Genomic DNA, 17,214 nt, shown 5'->3' on the forward strand with positions numbered 1-17,214 from the left:
ACAGGAGATTTTACTGTGGAATGTGATAAAGTGAAGCACTAGAACTTGCTTTACAAGTTTATAAAGTGTATTTTGCTGATGAATAGTTACCAAACATACTTGCAAGTGTGGGTCGATTTCAAAGATGGTCTCTCCTCTTCGCATATCTGTTATCAACCAAGGTCCACCAGCACTTTAAAGAAAAATGATGATGTTACTGTATAATGTGTGAGATAATTGTCTTTAGTCTCAATCACTAGAGCACAAACCTCTATTCACATTAATTAAACAGGGATGTTTGACATTTTATTTTACAAAATACCAGTTTATAATTCACCAATTATCCATTAAAACAGCACCAAATATAATTTCATAGGCGGTGCATGTTTTACATAGTTCTACGTAAATTAACAAAGAAAAGTGCGCATTTATGAAGAGTTTCCCATATAATAAAGTTTGCCACAAGGAACATGGTTATCCATTTTGTACAAAGGATTACGAGGCACTTTGTACGGAAGATGCCGGCAAAGACATTTTAAATATTTATTATTTTGCAGATAAAGAAATGCAAAGTGTCGGTGGATATGTCCATTCATCGGGGGAATAGATTCTACAGGAATAAAAGTTCCAGGACAGACTGAAAATTGTCACTTACACTGGCACAGTGCGAAGGAGTTCTAGTATGCCTTGTACGTTCCACTGCTGTGCTGCATGCAGCTCTTCAGTACAAACTCCCACGATCTAAGCAAGGGAAGACATATGTATAAGGAAACCAGGGCAGCATTACTGTACCCATAGTGTGTGTGTGTGTGTGTGTGTCTATGATTTCAAGTAACTCTCCAAAATAATCACAATAATTATTTTTTCCCCCCCAAGGACAGCTTTTTGCACAATACAGACTGACCCCCACTCTTGCAAAAATGCTAGAGCAGGGATTCACGTTAATGCATTGTGCCACAAACCTAACCTGCAAAAAACTACGGCGTGTTTTCAGACTCGCTTTTTTTTAATAAAGAGGCAAAAATTTGTCAACAGCAAATTCTTGCCCCCAAAACTTTAAAAATAAAAAAGCCATGAGCAAACTCTACCAAAGAACCATTGTTTCAGTTGAGTCTTCAAACTATATGTGTAAACTGTTAGAACTCCACGAAATGTGAGGAGCTTTAAAAATATAATAAACCAGACGTCCACCTGCAAGAACGAAACAATTCCGAAGGGAGTCTGCACTGGCTGCATCTGAGGATCGTCCGTCAGGAGCATATGTTGAATTCGGGACTCGCTGTTATCCAGAGGACTGTGCCACGACACATGATCACCACTACAGAATGTGTTCTCTGTGGAAAAAAATACCAGAGTACCTATAAGGCAATAATCAAACAATGGAGGTTCCGTGGCCAAGCCACCAGTCCACCAAGATTACCCAGAAACATTGGTTGCTCTCCTACCACCTGGAAACTGTACTTTACTCACTAGGCTGTGCCCTCCTTAGAAGGGTAATAAATAATCAGTTAGTGACAGACATCACTTGTGGGTGACCAGTCATCAAAATTAAAGTGTTTGTAGCCAAATAACACTGCATTTATAACAAACAAAATAAAAAAAAAGAGGAATTACAAGCAGTCTGCATTTTATCTTTATTAGAAACACTAGTATGGCCTCTTGTTTTCCTAGATCTACAGTAAGGAGAAGACACCTTACCACACAGCACTTAACCTTATCTGAAGCCAATTCCTTTCTGCTCATAAAAACCATCATAATGTACAACCTTTGAATACAGTGACTGGGAAACATTTACCAGCAAACAAGCAACAAAGCGCAAATATTCCGTAAGAAAGGTCATTCTTTGCCAATCGATCGGAGTGCAGGATGTGTTATCCCACAAGCCACAGAGACCTGTACTGTGCGGGGAAGGCTTCAGATGGAAATAGCAATGCTGTAATAGTGCAGGACTTTACAACATCCCCAGTTTCATTAGATGGGCCTATTATTCATCTTAATATTTCTCATTAAGATCTACAAAAATCAGCCTATTTGGCTCTGTCCATTTTGGAGAACTTGCGTTCCTTGTTTCAGAGAGTGTCCTTTCTACCTTGCAACAGAAATGTTGGACATGTATAAGTTTTAGCATGCAAGTCTACTACATATTTTAGCTAAACAAATGGCTATTAAAGCCATGGGGGGGGGGGGATTCTCCACTTTGTCCATTTTTCCATTTGCAAGTGCTCACTAATTTTAAAGACAAAATCAATGTCATACAAACTAAAATCTGCTGTACACCTGCCCATTAGTTAGGAAAAACCTGCAGAATTACTACTACAGCCCAACCGATTATGCACATGATTAAATACTTTGAGATTACGGCTAATTTTGTCCCATTTTGTCTTTGAAAGATTAATGTACTTTTCCTCCCCTCCGACATTTACACTGCTACTTTAAACAAGTTATCCATTTTGATTCTAGAAAGGCAGAAGCAGCTACGGGATAGTACAAGGGATCTCAATGGAACTTCTAGGTCATAGCATCAGCAACCGTAACATCCCTCCCTTCTACATGAAAAAGAAAGCATTTTGTGTGCAAATGTGCCCAATTGGAGACTGGCAATTTTTCACCATAATGCATACTGTATTGTAATAACGACACATTGGAGATGTGAGAGCAAGGGAAGCAGAAAGAACAAACGCTGTATCCATCTCTCAGGAATAAAGAATTTTTCCCAGAAAAAAAAAAAAGCTTTTTTTTTTTTTTTTAAATTAGCAGACCAAACAAATGTTATATTTAGTATTATATTACACACAGAGATAAACTGCCCTCTATTTTCAGATTTCGCACCAATGATCTTGACAAGGCAGATAATGTCAAACCAAATGTGTGACCAAACAATCTGAACAGATCTACAAAATTATTAACTAGAAGAGTGATTTCCAGCCACTGGAACACTAATCCCTGCAACGTTCACTGAATGCATTTGCAAACAGGGAGAAGGTGGGAGGGAGGAATAGAAAACACTGCAATATATTAGGAGTCCAAGCATCTAATCTGCAAAGTGCCATAATAACAGTTTATGACACCCCTAGCCTCCTATTTAAAAAAAAATAAAAAATAAATCTAAATAGAATTGAGAACCACAGTTTGCCTAGTGAATTTACAGGAGTTGGAGCAGATCAAATACAATCACGGGCTGTGAAAGAATGTTTATCAGCAGTTTTGTAATCAGCAGAAAGACTTGTTTCTTGAATAGACTTACCAGATTGGAAGACGTATCTGGCGAGGCCCTGCATCAGTTCTGCCGGCCATGTTGGTGGCGCAGATTCGCCAACCTCTCTTTTTAGTCTAAAGGTCAACTCAAAGCCAAAGCCACTCGGACCATCAGCTCCTGTGTACCTGAAAGGACAAAAATTAATCGTATTAGCAATTACCAAAGCAATTCATACTGGCTGTCAGTAATTTTTAGACTTGTGTTAAGTACTTGCACAAATTATGTAATCAATGACTCCATCATTGTCAACCACATCCTCAAAAAGCGAGGCTCTAAACCTTAAAGGAGCAGGCACACCTAAATACCACACCCTTTGCTTGTATATAGGAAGGAAGCAGGCAAAAAAAAAATATATACAAAGTTAATAAAAGACAAGTGTACAGTACATCTACACCTGGGAGTTATGGGGCGGTTTGCCAAGTTTGAAGACACCTTGAAAGGGTTCAAAGATTTGCAAATGTGTAAACCAAATGTTTAGTGGACTGTAACTGGACAAAGATCAGTTGCATAATGAGAAGTTTACATCATAGCTCTTGTTCAGACCTGCATCCCCAAAGAAATAAAGTGCTTTTATGCATTCAGGCAAACAATCAACCTACCAACCATTTACAGCGACAAGCAATGCCTATTTTATATTACCATTTCATAATAGGGTCATGAAACGCTTTAGATATGGACCAAAAGTAAAATGTGTTCATTTTAGCCTACCAAAAAGCCTCAAGAAGTTCAGACGCGGGCTATATGAATCTGCACACTGCAGCTAGAATTAAGCACTAATAAGCACTAGTTTTGTAGTATCCATTTACCTGCAAGTAGGTAAACGGAGCAGGTGTTTAAACTTTAAAGCACAATGTTAAATGGTCAAGCTACTTAGAAACATTCAATGGCTTTAGAACATTGGTGGCCAACAGGCACCCTGCATAGGCTTCACCTGCGCCCCCCCCCGAAAGCCGCTTCTCCCCTTCCCCCACCCAAGGCAGGGAGGATGTTGATCTTTAGCTTCTCCTCATTGGCTCACAGCCACACGTGACGCGTCGCCGTTTGGGATTACAATTCTCTTGCATCCCCTGGCGGCTGATGCGTCACAGCGTGTAGTGCCTCATCTCCTTTGGCATTTACTGCCAGTGTAAGCAGTGGGGCTATATGTATCAGCATGCCAGCCTTAAGCAGCTAACCACTGCAGCAGTGTGGCCCTTCAGGTATATCATTTTGCCTCGTCATTTTACATTACGTTCAAGTGCCCAACTCCAAATAAAATCTGTATAAGAATAGGTCACCCCATAGAGCTTCTAAATTTACAGGAAAGTTCCTCGCTAGACTCCCAGATCACATTCCACGTTAACACTTAAAGCAGCAATGCCCCCAGAACACCATACGAATCTAATACAAGGTTAGTACCTTGCTCCCCGAGCATGACCTTCTCATTCCAATAAATATAAGAAGATTCATAATCTTGGGCGCCTGACGTTACGGAGAGCTCCATAACCTCCGATGCCTAATGTTTGAAACGCTTATATCTCCTGAAGCGAGCATCAGATTTGATAAGACGACATTGTATAAAGGGCAAGGCGAGACCTCCCAAAAAGGAGGGAGGAAAAAACAAATAAGCGCAGACGGACGCTTGGGGTTTAAAGAAAACGAGAGTGAGAAATCTTACTGCAATGTCTAGATCAATTTGTACATTGGAATGTTTGACTAGAAGTTCAGTTGGAAATAATTCGCAGTAAGGGAGACGTACCGATTCATGTCCATTTGAGACACACACACACTAAATACATCACCACCATCCATTTAAATGACCCAAATATTGCTATGTTTGATATGAAGAGATCCAAGTCAAAGAAGACGTTATATTAAAGCGGCCGACAAAAAGCTGCTTCTTTTTTTTTTTTTTTTATTAAATGTTATTTTTCCCTTTAATATGTGCATCAATACAATCAACACAAGGATAAGTAATTGCTGTCAGTGCATCAGGAGAGGACCAGATGTAAAGTTGTGTGGGGAAGATCATGTGACCAGGCAGTCACTAGATACAGTTGGTGCACTGCTAGAGAGAAGCAGGGCTCAAAAAGGGGTGCGCCAGAGCCTGGTTCAGAAGAGGATATGACTTTGTAAATGGTTACTATAGAAACAAAAAAAATGCTTGTTACATTATAATACATTAAAAATGTGTATATAAAAAAAAAATTAAAACTCAAAACTAGCTTTAGCTGCCATGGACTTGCATGGCAATTAATGGATCGGGGGAGAGGTTCCCTATAGTGGCTGTTCGTGAATCTCTTTCCCCCGCCCCCTTTTTTTTCCATTTTAAAGCTAATATTTACATTTAAGTATGATCATGAGGAAAGAAAGCAAGGACAGAAAAACTAAATAAGCTAAAGTGGGACAGAGGCTTTAACAATGAACCCAATGTTGCAGCATAGCAAGAGCACACACACACTCCCAACATAAATATTCAGCCCTACTCTGCTGGTGGCCTAAATGTTGTGTTACTTATGGCGTTAACTACTTCAAACAAATCACAATTTGAAACCAAAATACACGCTTGTAAAAGGTTTCCATATGTTCACCATTTCTTCTTCAGGGGAGGTCTACCTCCAGCACAGAGGGGAAGCTGTCAAGCCATCCAGATTTCCTTTTGAAATGTTCCAGGGATAAAAGGGGCGTTTCATTTACAAAGATTTTATTGTTTCGACAATTAGAAAAAAAAAGCCAAACACTGACCCACACACACAGCAGCCATACAAAAGAATAATTACGGGGAAATTAAGTTTCAAGACAGCTCAAAATTCAGGGGAGGCAAGTGAAAAACGATGGTGTAATGCAGCGGAGCGCAAACTGGGGGGGGGGGGCGCAGCTCACTTACCCAGCTTCAGTGTCTACTAGTCTCCATGGCAACATGCAACATGGCACCGCAGCATCATGATGCCCGTTGCCATGGAGACGCGGCGGGTCACGTGACATGACCCCAAGGCATCGGCGCAGCAAGTTTGCGCACCCCTTGTGTAATGTAATTTCATTTAAACCAGGTTTGCGTTAAAGCTGCAGTCCAAGCAATAAACCCAGCCAATGCCGGTCACAAGCCCGGATGACAAATAGGGAGAGTTGGTTCCATTGGCGACAGAACTGGAAAATTAGCCAAGAACCCAAATGGCAGGACAACAATTACGAAGTGTGGAAACACTAGAGGACGTATTGAACACCCTGCCGCTGGCCTCTGCAACGCATCGCTCCCTATCTTGCAGAAGGTGAAGCGATGTCGTTTATGGAGAACACCTGTGTTTTTTTTTTTTAATAAATCAGTTCTGTATTTTGATTAAAAAAAAAAATGCTACAAGTATTTTAAACCACTGAATGACATTTATATATCATAATGTAACAAGCATTTGCTGTTTCGATTGTAAATGGTTACCAAGTCACATCCCCTTCCTCGTCTGAAACGGGCTCTGGCACACCCATTTTTGAGCCCTGCCCTCTCTCTAGCAGTGCACCAATTGTATCTAGTGACTGCCTGGTCACATGATCTTCCCCACAGAACTTTGCACCTTTAGTCTTCTTCTGCTGCACAGACAGCCATTTAGTTAACCCCTGAGCTGAATCTTTGCCGATCGATCACAGGAGAACGGATTGATTGGCTAAGTTGCCAATTACATCTGTGTGGATTGTATTGATAATTGAAATTAACCCTGACTATAGCGCTTAACCTATAATGTGTGACTTACACGTGAAACAAATAAAGTGCAATATTAAACAATGAAAACCAGTTGTGATAACAACAGGCCAAAGCTGCCTAAGGCTTCCCACAATGCAAATTCTCAAACCTGCATACAACAATACGATGATAGAAAAAGGATACCAGGCGCTTAGAATAACACTATGTCCATAAGAAACAAACTCAGTCTTTTGAAATTTCCCAGAGTCCAAAACTTGAAGTTGATGTCTGTGGTATTTCTTCACTGCTGCAGCCTCCCCATTTACCTGGAAAGGATAAAGGGGCACACCATTGCGCAGTACTCCTGATTTCTAATGGTTTCCCCTTACATATAAAGTTCCCAATGTAGACTGAGTCTACTTACAGGAGTGTCTCTTACAGGATACAGTGGAGACAATCTGTGCTTTACTCCCTTCACAGTCCACCTGTGCCACGAATCCCCCGGGTACTTCCTCTATCTCTTGAAACTCTGTGATTCCAGAATCACCCAAAACACACGGACCCCCAGAGAAGGAGAATGGACAATTGCAAAGGATGTCACAAATTTAATAAAAACGGCTTCAACAAGCCTAAAATGCATGGCTAAAACAAGCCTAAAATGCATGGCTAAAACAAGCTTAAAAATCACTTACATGTACTCACATGAGTACATGCGGTTTAAAATGTCACGAGACTGCCGTCCGCAGCTTGCGGTGTTACTCCCGTAACTGCTCCGGTTGAGGTATGCTCTCTCACTGCTTAACCTCAGCCGGTCTGGTGCGTCTGCGTCTCTCCCCCCCCCCCCCCTGTTGGGCTGCGTTCCGGTATACAGCCAACAGGTCTGACAAACTGCGCACCTCTGCAGTCACTGCGAGTCTCCTGCCGACAGCAAACTCTAGCTCCTCCCATGGTGGGGAGAGACGCAGACGCACCAGACCGGCTGAGGTTAAGCAGTGAGAGAGCATACCTCAACCGGAGCAGTTACGGGAGTAACACCGCAAGCTGCGGACGGCAGTCTCGTGACATTTTAAACCGCATGTACTCATGTGAGTACATGTGAGTGATTTTTAGGCTTGTTTTAGCCATGCATTTTAGGCTTGTTGAAGCCGTTTTTATTAAATTTGTGACATCCTTTGCAATTGTCCATTCTCCTCTCTGGGGGTCCGTGTGTTTTGGGTGATTCTGGAATCACAGAGTTTCAAGAGATAGAGGAAGTACCCGGGGGATTCGTGGCACAGGTGGACTGTGAAGGGAGTAAAGCACAGATTGTCTCCACTGTATCCTGTAAGAGACACTCCTGTAAGTAGACTCAGTCTACATTGGGAACTTTATATGTAAGGGGAAACCATTAGAAATCAGGAGTACTGCGCAATGGTGTGCCCCTTTATCCTTTCCAGGTAAATGGGGAGGCTGCAGCAGTGAAGAAATACCACAGACATCAACTTCAAGTTTTGGACTCTGGGAAATTTCAAAAGACTGAGTTTGTTTCTTATGGACATAGTGTTATTCTAAGCGCCTGGTATCCTTTTTCTATCATCATTGGATTGTATTGATGCACATATTAAAAAAAGGTGAGGAGAGTGGGGGGAACCACACCAACAACAACAGCAGCTTGGACTGCTGCTTTAAAAGGTTGTACTTTGCAATGGGTTTACACAACTTCGTGAAGTAACAAAAGTCACTAATAATAATAATAATAATAATAATAATAATAATACACAACAATTTCATATAGCACTTTCCTCCCAATGGGACTCAAAACGCTTCACAATTACAGTGTAGTGCGTGGTACACAGCACATAAGCAAAAAGGTACTCTTATAAAGACAACAGCAAAGCAGCAATTTGTTTAGCAAAACATTAGCTTAGAATGAAAAAGTACCCACATAAGCCTAATGCAACAACCTGTTCAACTTGTGATGAATGATTTACATGGCAGTTATGGATGTTGGAGATGGGGTGATTTGGGGGAAGGGGGGGGGTTGATTTGGGGGAAGGGGGGGGGGGTTGATTTGGGGGAAGGGGGGGGGGGGTTGATTTGGGGGAAGGGGGGGGTTGATTTGGGGGAGGGGGGGGAAGGGGGAAGAAAAAAAACAAACAAAAAAAAAAACACCCCACCACAACCTTACCCATTCAAAACAAGAAAACAGGAGAAGCGGTGCACTGAGGAAAGGAGATGAGACCAAACACAGCTCAAACAAAAACGGCTATGTATTGAAAAAAAAAATCACATGGCTAGGTAACCCTCTGACGCGTTTCATCCCGCAAGGGACTTTGTCAAAGAGTGAGTGGTGAAACGTCTGTGTGCTCCCCTATAAAGTACTAACTATACTGTGATAGGCTAATACCAAACAGATCTAAATGGCAACACCTCTAACACAGCTGAGTCTTAATGAATGAGGGTGCCATATAACCCATGCAAACATATTAGTACATAGAGGAAAAAGCAACACAGATGTAGCTAATACACAGACAGTTAACACATATATAAACAAATGACAATTACAAAATAGATACATAAGGAATGAACAAACAACTTATTGCAACAATACTGTAGAATAGCAACACCAGTTGTAGCAAATGAATAATATTTAAAAACCAACAAACAAGCAACGTGAATAAAAGCAAGGACACGAATTGATAAAGAGATGAATAAATTAGTCACAAATAAATGTAATTAAGAATAAGATATAAAAGTGATGAAAAACGAATGAAAATAATAAGGTAATAAAAATAATAATAATAATAAATATAACCAGCCATAAATAATATTGAATAAAATAATGATAAAGTCAAATAAATAAAAGTAACATATATTTACTCTAAATAATATAAATAAATCCAATAATATATGTAAATAAATAATAATCAATCGTAGTATATCATCTTCTCACATCCATATAACAGTGGAAAATTTTCAGAAAGAAAGACACTGTAATAGCAAAATATATATACATAAATACATACACCCATAGAAAATTTGTATCATGGTATTCATTTGTAATATCTCAGAAAAGAGACAGAGGTGAAGAAGCAAAAAACGCCTTTAAGAAATTGAACTGGGATGACTAATTATACCTTTAAAATAAAACCATGACAACACTGCAAATAATACTATGGAAAGCTGTAATAGTTGCTAGCAATGAAACTGTTTATATTATTATGGTCTCCCCATGAAAAACGAGCAGGAAGATAAATGACGTAGCAAATACGTCATCAGGCCTCTGAAGTGCCAGACCACATGACATAGTAGCACCATTTTAAAAAAAGGCACCCACGGGTGAATATAATTTTCTGCAGGGATCAACAAGAGCATTCAGTTATAACACTAAAGCAATAAATGAACCCCCTTCCCACAGATGTTGCAGCGCTTCCAACTGGATCTACATTTAGTGGACCATTTTGTCTCAGAGGTGGTTTTAGGAATGGCAAAGATTAATTGCCTGTTATTTTGCCTCCCCCATAGCATATGAAGTACACAGAAATTGAAGCCTGATAACCACATGTGCAAAAACAGACAGTTAAAGCAAAAGCAGTTTTTACTAAATGTTAGAATCAGAATGCAGGATGATTCTACAGTCAGAAAGCCACCATCCCAGCATCCGGCTAGCTCCACTCCATCCCCCATACAGGGAGAAAACACCATAAACGCAACTTGTGTCTCACTACCCCCCTTTACACTATACTGTAAACAAAAAGTACTTCCACATAGACAATACAATCACAAGTGGGAAATATCCCAATACATATAACCAGGGCTATTTGTGGGGAAACATGGGAACGGAGCGTCTGCAATTTTCTTTCCCTGCCATCCCCCCAAGGGCAACAAAGGCCTTCAAAAGGGTGAAAATTAGAAACGGTGCTTTAGTACTGAGCTTTCTGATTTAAATGATTCTTTGTATACGGTAGTAATACTTCTATAAAATACATTTCAATACGATTTTATTTAAAGACACCACCCAGAACATTTAAAAGCTGCTATAAAATTCCGTCCAGTTTGTACAACGCTGCCAAATGTATTCCATTAAAAAGGGCATCTCAAATATAGTCATAAATACCACACCTCAAAGTCCAGTATACTCCAAAACCAAGACCGTAGGAAATTAAAACATTATGCAAATGGGATGCCAGTCCTCATAATTGGTCTCTTGTATAAAAAAAGAGATAAAGGAGGTGCAATTCCATATCGTTTACATTTATAAAATGTTTTACTAGGAAGTAATACATTGAGAGTTACTTCTCGTTTTCCAGTATGTCCTGGACACAGTTCTGATAATACATGGTTACAATAAAAGAACAGTGTTTTATACATTCAATTTACACACATTTCATGAACAGTTAAAGATAATACAGGTCAAGGGTGCGCAAACTAGTTGTGCTGTGCCCCCCCTGCCTACTCCCCCTGGTGCTCACGCCCCCCTGCCTTCCTTTCTGGCATGCGGGGGTCATGTGACGTCACGCCATGACCCCGCGGCGTTGCCAAAGACCCGGCTGGCAGCAGGTAAGTGAGTTACAGAGGCCTCACACCTCCCCGGGCATTTAATTTAAATGCCGTGGGGAAGAGAGCGGGGCCTCTGTAACCACCCGCGCCCCCCCAGCAAAGTCTCCCGCCCCCCAGTTTGCACACCGCTGATATAGGTCATGGTGGTATGTAACAGTTACAACCAGATTAAAATGCGAGACAGCTGAAGTCTTGAAAAAACTTAAGCTGGAGGTGGTTTTGGAGGGTCTGGTAGGTTGTTTCAGTTGTGAGGTGCATGGTAAGAGGAGCAACTAAATTCTTTGTTGAACCTGGGGACCATGAACAGTTTTTTTACAGTCAGACCTCATGTGATAAGTGATGCATGTGTTAGGGGTGAGCAGTTTGTACAGATAGCTTGCCCAGAAAGTATTTGAAGGCAAGACTGTTGAAATGTACTTTGCGTCTGGACTCAAGGTATAGCCAATCTAGTTCTTACAGCATTTCGCAGTGATGTATGTTGTAGTTACATCGTAGGACAAAAGTGGCATATTGAGTTGTAGAGGGTATCTAGTGTGCCAAGGTTAGTTTGGGGTCCTGTACCATATACTACGTCCCCATAGTCTATAATTGGCATTACCATTTGCTGTGTGACTTCTGGCCAGCTGGCAGAGCGAGAATTTTTTCCAATTAATTACACCTAGTTTGGCACAGATTTTGGATGTCAGCGCGAGTATCAATGTACAACCCAAATATTAACTGGGTGTCAAGCCATATGCACAGATATTTCAAACTAGTGAAAGGGGCTAGGATGGTGTTCGAGTTAGTGCTGCTCTGTAGTTAGCTTAAGGCTGCGTTTATAGTGCCGGCGACGCGACCGATGAAGTCACCTGTCGCCACTGGCAAAAGTTGAACTTTAGTTTGAAGCAACGTCGCTGCCGACAAGGCCAGTGACGTCACCAAGGAGGGCAGCGCTCTAGGATTGGTTTAGAGACCGTCACATGTGGCAACTGTAAAAAAACAAAAAACAAACAAAAAAAACACAATTTAAATTTCACTGGCTTCCAAATTTTTGGTCGCCCCGTTGCCGTCGCACTTACTATAAGCGCATAGGACTGATTCAATGGATTTGTTTTGGAGAGACGTCGCATCGCCAGGCACTATAAGCGCAGCCTTAGAAATTGTGCCGTGGTCCCAAATACCATCGTTACAGTTTTGTGAGTGTTTAAAAAAAAAAAAAAAAAAGTTTCTTTTTGGAAATCCAGTTTAAGTCTTGAAAAATCAGATTGAAGTAAATGTTCAAGGTCAGAGGCGCTAGGGCTGTGTGCATACAAGATTGGTTCATCTGCATTGAAGCTCCCTTACAAGCTGTAGGTAGGTCATTTATGATGACTGAAAAGAGTAGGGGCCCCAGAATAGAGCCTTGCAGTACAGCAAAGGTAAAATTCAAGGCGTTGGAGTTAGTCAGATAGACACATATTGGGATCTCGCCGATAGGTACGAGTGAAGCCAATTTAAAAACATGGCATTGGTAAGGAAATTTGTCTTTGCATAAGTAAATCGCTTAATTGGGAGTGGTCACCTTTTCAATGACTTTGGATAGTATTGGGAGAGTGGCCTGCAGTTGGAGACAGTATTTTTGTAGCTTGGGACAACTCTAGCAGTTTTCCAGGTTTTGGGGCTATGACATGAAGACAAAATAGAGTTGATTAGGGAGGCAAGCAGTATGGCAATGGCTGGGGCACCGAGCCGTAGGAACTTTCATTGCAGTAGATCAGGTCCACATTGGCGGCTTGATTTTAATTTGAGGAGCACGTGTAATCTCTTACAGAGAGGGTGGAGCTATAGGGGGTTCTCCTTTGTTGAGCATCATGCCTGTAGTTCAGGTTGCGCTTTGATAGTAGCGAAGTACCACACCCCAAAATATTCATTGAATGCATTTGCTAGGTCAGTGGGATTTGTCAGCGTAGTATCATCTTTTTTGATATTAGAGGGCTGTTGATGGCTAGAAAGCTGGAATATATTGTTAATGACCTTTTAGAAGTTTGCTGAATTTGATGTATTTTGGTGAAGATTGTTAGAATAATATTGGGCTTTTGCTAGTCTTTTTTGCCTTGTGCATGTATTCCCACAGGCATCTATAGTTAATATCTTTGGTTGTGCCAGTTTCTGCATCTTTTACACAAGGTATCCCTAAAATGGAAAAGCACAATAAGGTTGGTTGTAACCCACTGAAGTGGGCCCCCAAAAGCTCTTATTCTGCGTAGCGGAGCATGGGTATCAGAGTTTTAAGAACTCTGGAAATAATGAACCGCAGAATCAGGTATCATGTCGATTCTGTACCAAGTGCAGTTGGTAAGATCAGCCAGAAACTGTTGTGGGTTTAAGTATGAAAATGTTCTAGTGATTAGAACATTAGAGCTTGATTGGGGTGATCTGATTTTCCACACGGTATGCATAGTCCCAGAAAATATCACATTTTCTGGATACCAGAGGATTGGATTCTGTTGGGGCAATAGGATAGAATCCAGTCTACAAAAGAATGTTTGAGAGATTTTAGGTTTGTCTGGGTGGGTTGGGAAATTAGTTGGGTTAGGTTAAGTGACTAGAGTTGTGTTTGGATTGAGGTTGAAATCCCCAAGAACTAGCAATTCCCTCTTCCCACTCAGAGGAAATTGTGCCAAGAAAGTGAATGATGAGGATTGTAGTAGTAGTAGCAATAGTAATAGTTATAATAGTTTGTTCTTGTATAGCGCTGCTAGTTTTACGTAGCGCTCTACAGAGACATTTTGCAGACACAGCCCCCCGTAGAGTTTACAATATATGTTTTTTGGAGCTTGTGGCACGGGGAGATAAAGTGACTTGCCCAGGGTTATAAGGAGTCGACACTGGGAATTGAACCAGGCTCGCCTACTTCACACTCAGTGCCAGAGTCAGTGTCTTTACTCACTGAGCCCCTCCGTGGCTTTAGATGCCCCACTGCAATCTGCTCAATAGTGCGGCCTTCATCTTTGGGGAAATTAATTACAGGTTGACAGTCTTCAGAGCCTCTGAATGGGAAATGGCTTTAATAATTTTTTGCTTGTACAGCTGCAGCTCTGTAAACACAAGCCCATACATATACTACAATTTATAAGTGACAATTAAACCACACCCCCCCCCCCCCCCCCCTCAAGATCCCACCACTTCAACAAGCTCACTTGTCCTAGGTGGTCTAAAGGAAATGGTGAGGAATATTATGTATTTTAATAAATCTGTTGCTTCAGCAGTTACCGTTTAAAAAAAATAAATAAAAAAATAAATAAACACAATATATTGAGTTTATGATAGGTCAAGACTCTTCCTGGGTCTGTTCAGAGCTTCAAAGAATGCTTAATTGGTGGGTTATCACTTATGACCCACTAAAAGTACAGGATGTGCTGTATGGAGCTGATCAAATCTTGAGAAGGCCAGTTGTTTTGCCAGAGATGGGATTAAAATATGGCCCACCTTCATAAAACAGGACCCGTTTAAAAAAGGTACCTTCAAAAGCATTCTCTAGGGGGTTCTGCAAGGATCAGAGGGCATGGCGATGAAAGTTTTCCACAAAATAATGAATTTATTCAAAAACAGAGGATATCCGACGATAGCTTCTATCTTAAAATTGAACGTCTATATATCTGTAATCATTGCAGGGTGACTCGTACAATAAGACCACACTCTACATGGGTAAGAGGTGCCAGGGACAGATATCCATTTGTCACTCAAATTTAGAAGCAAGTTAGTCATAATTAATCTCGTTACATCCATCATAAATCGCCTGAATCTATTGATGTGACTCATGTGCAAGTATCAGAGAAAGGAAGTTATGAGCGCATTTATATATTGAGGCAAGAACGTCTTTAAGGCATTTTATTTTCTCTGTCACAAAACCGACAACCTAGCATCCGATTTATGACAGGGTGGGCTTATGTTGTTTCAATGGGAAAGGAATGGTATATAGGGCTTGCCCCGAGTTATGAAATCAGAATGTTCGGGATCAAATACGTGAATTATCATCTTTCTACACCAGTGACCTCTCTGGGAGAAATCTAGGGCATATGGCAACGTACTGTATAGGGATTTCTGTTTTATCCTATTAAGAAACTGTTCTGCCTATTGTAACTATGTTCTTGTATGTAATATGAGAGAGCGATATAGATAGGTCTATGTAACCACCTCCCTATTGAGGTTACTATATAGGGTTAAATGAGCATTCTAGTCAACCAACCCCGGGACAGTTGTCTCAGACATCTGTAGGAGCTGAGGACAGGACTCATTTGTATATAGTTGTAGATATAAATAGATATAGGTAAATATGTTATAATAGTAAGCCGACAGGTAACTAATGTCAGGAAGAGTGTAATAAGATAGTTGCAGTGTTATGCCAGGTAATTAAGGTCTGATAGTGTCCTTATGTATATGTATCATTTAATAAACTTTATTTTTCCGTTAAACTATAAAACTCCTGGCACCCCTTCATTTAGTATGCAGAAAACTATCTGAGAGAGCCATGCCCAGCCGCCAGAAACACCTCCTGAATTGAGGTAATAACCCTGAGAGACATACAGCTGTACACTCCCTTGGAGGCAGGCAGGGAGGGGTTACATACATTTTATCAAGGGGTCTTGGGAGCTGAAGCAAGTTTGACATCTCCGGGGAGCCCCTGTCCAGAGATAGTTATGCGGGAAGGTGCCGCTAGTTACTTAGTATAAATGCAAGACAACAGGATGCCGCGCTGGATAACATCACAGATTCTTATTGGCCCACATTATGCAGGAGAATTAAATAGCATGTTGTTGCTCCTGGAAAATAAAGCGCTCCATAAGAACTGCTTAACAGGAAAGATTTCTCCCACATTGGTTTCAATAGCAGCTGGGAGTTTGAAATTTACAGACTGGGTATTCTTGAATGCACTTACTCATGTACTCTGTTGTCACCATACAGATCGCTCAAACCAAAGCTGACATAATGCCAATGCTCTGGGACATCAAGGGCTGGATTGCCAAGGCTCCTGTACATGCTGACATAGTCTAGGGGGTCAGGTCCTCCCAACCTAAAGGGGAGAAAAAAAAAAAATAATAAAGTTAAGATCAGACACCAAGACAATCCATCCCCCCAAAAGATATCCCTCATTCCAAGTGAAATATTTCTATTTGAACCAATATTTCTAGGCGGCCATTGAAACATTATGGAAATGCAAGTAATTAACTTGAATACATTAACAGAAGAAAACCAAGTAGGGAAGAGTGGCTCAGTGAGTATAGACACCGACTCTAGAAAGAATGACACATGGCCCAATTCCCAGTCTGGGCAGGGACTGTGTGTACAAGTTCCTGTGCTGCGTTCCATGCACTATTCTGTAAATGAAGCACTGAGTCCCATTGGGAGAAAAGCGCTATATGAAATAAAGTTATAGGTAGACCATACCTAGTCGTATGCACAATATTTGTTTTGTTCAAACACATTTTGCACTCTACGGTGTGTGGGTGTGCACACTACTGTTATGATGAAATATTTAGTAAACGAGAGAAAAAAAAAAGGGAAGGAGAAAGAACAAACCCCGGGGCTGAGGTGGGGATGCAGATAACCACCGACCTCCAACCGCGAGACAGAGTCCGGATTGCAGTCAGGGTTGTTTAGCCGGGTCAGGGTAGGAGAGTGCAGGTAGGTCAAGGTACTTGCCGTAGTCAGGGGTTGGAGAGTGGTCATATATCCGTAGCAGTGGTCAAGAAGTGGAGAGCGGGAGTCCAGAAGCGAAACAAGGTCCAGAAGTCTAAGAAACCAGGGGTCTAGGTACGAGCAGGTCACA

At 41.1% G+C, this 17,214-nt stretch overlaps 1 protein-coding gene across 1 annotated transcript in view; it reads right to left on the reverse strand.

Moving 5' to 3' along the window:
• The window catches only part of LOC142477077 (suppressor of fused homolog), a 50,238-nt gene that overhangs the window by 17,936 nt on the left and 15,088 nt on the right, over window positions 1-17,214 (reverse strand). The window contains exons 2-6 of the mRNA XM_075582130.1: window positions 16,324-16,458; window positions 3,224-3,360; window positions 1,171-1,313; window positions 635-720; window positions 100-172 (exon numbers count right to left, since the gene is read on the reverse strand). Of these exons, the coding sequence (XP_075438245.1) occupies window positions 100-172; window positions 635-720; window positions 1,171-1,313; window positions 3,224-3,360; window positions 16,324-16,458 (574 nt within the window). The remainder of the gene's footprint in view (window positions 1-99; window positions 173-634; window positions 721-1,170; window positions 1,314-3,223; window positions 3,361-16,323; window positions 16,459-17,214) is intronic.

The sequence above is a fragment of the Ascaphus truei genome, unplaced genomic scaffold (genome assembly GCF_040206685.1).
Source record: "Ascaphus truei isolate aAscTru1 unplaced genomic scaffold, aAscTru1.hap1 HAP1_SCAFFOLD_1920, whole genome shotgun sequence".
Lineage (NCBI taxonomy): Eukaryota > Metazoa > Chordata > Amphibia > Anura > Ascaphidae > Ascaphus > Ascaphus truei.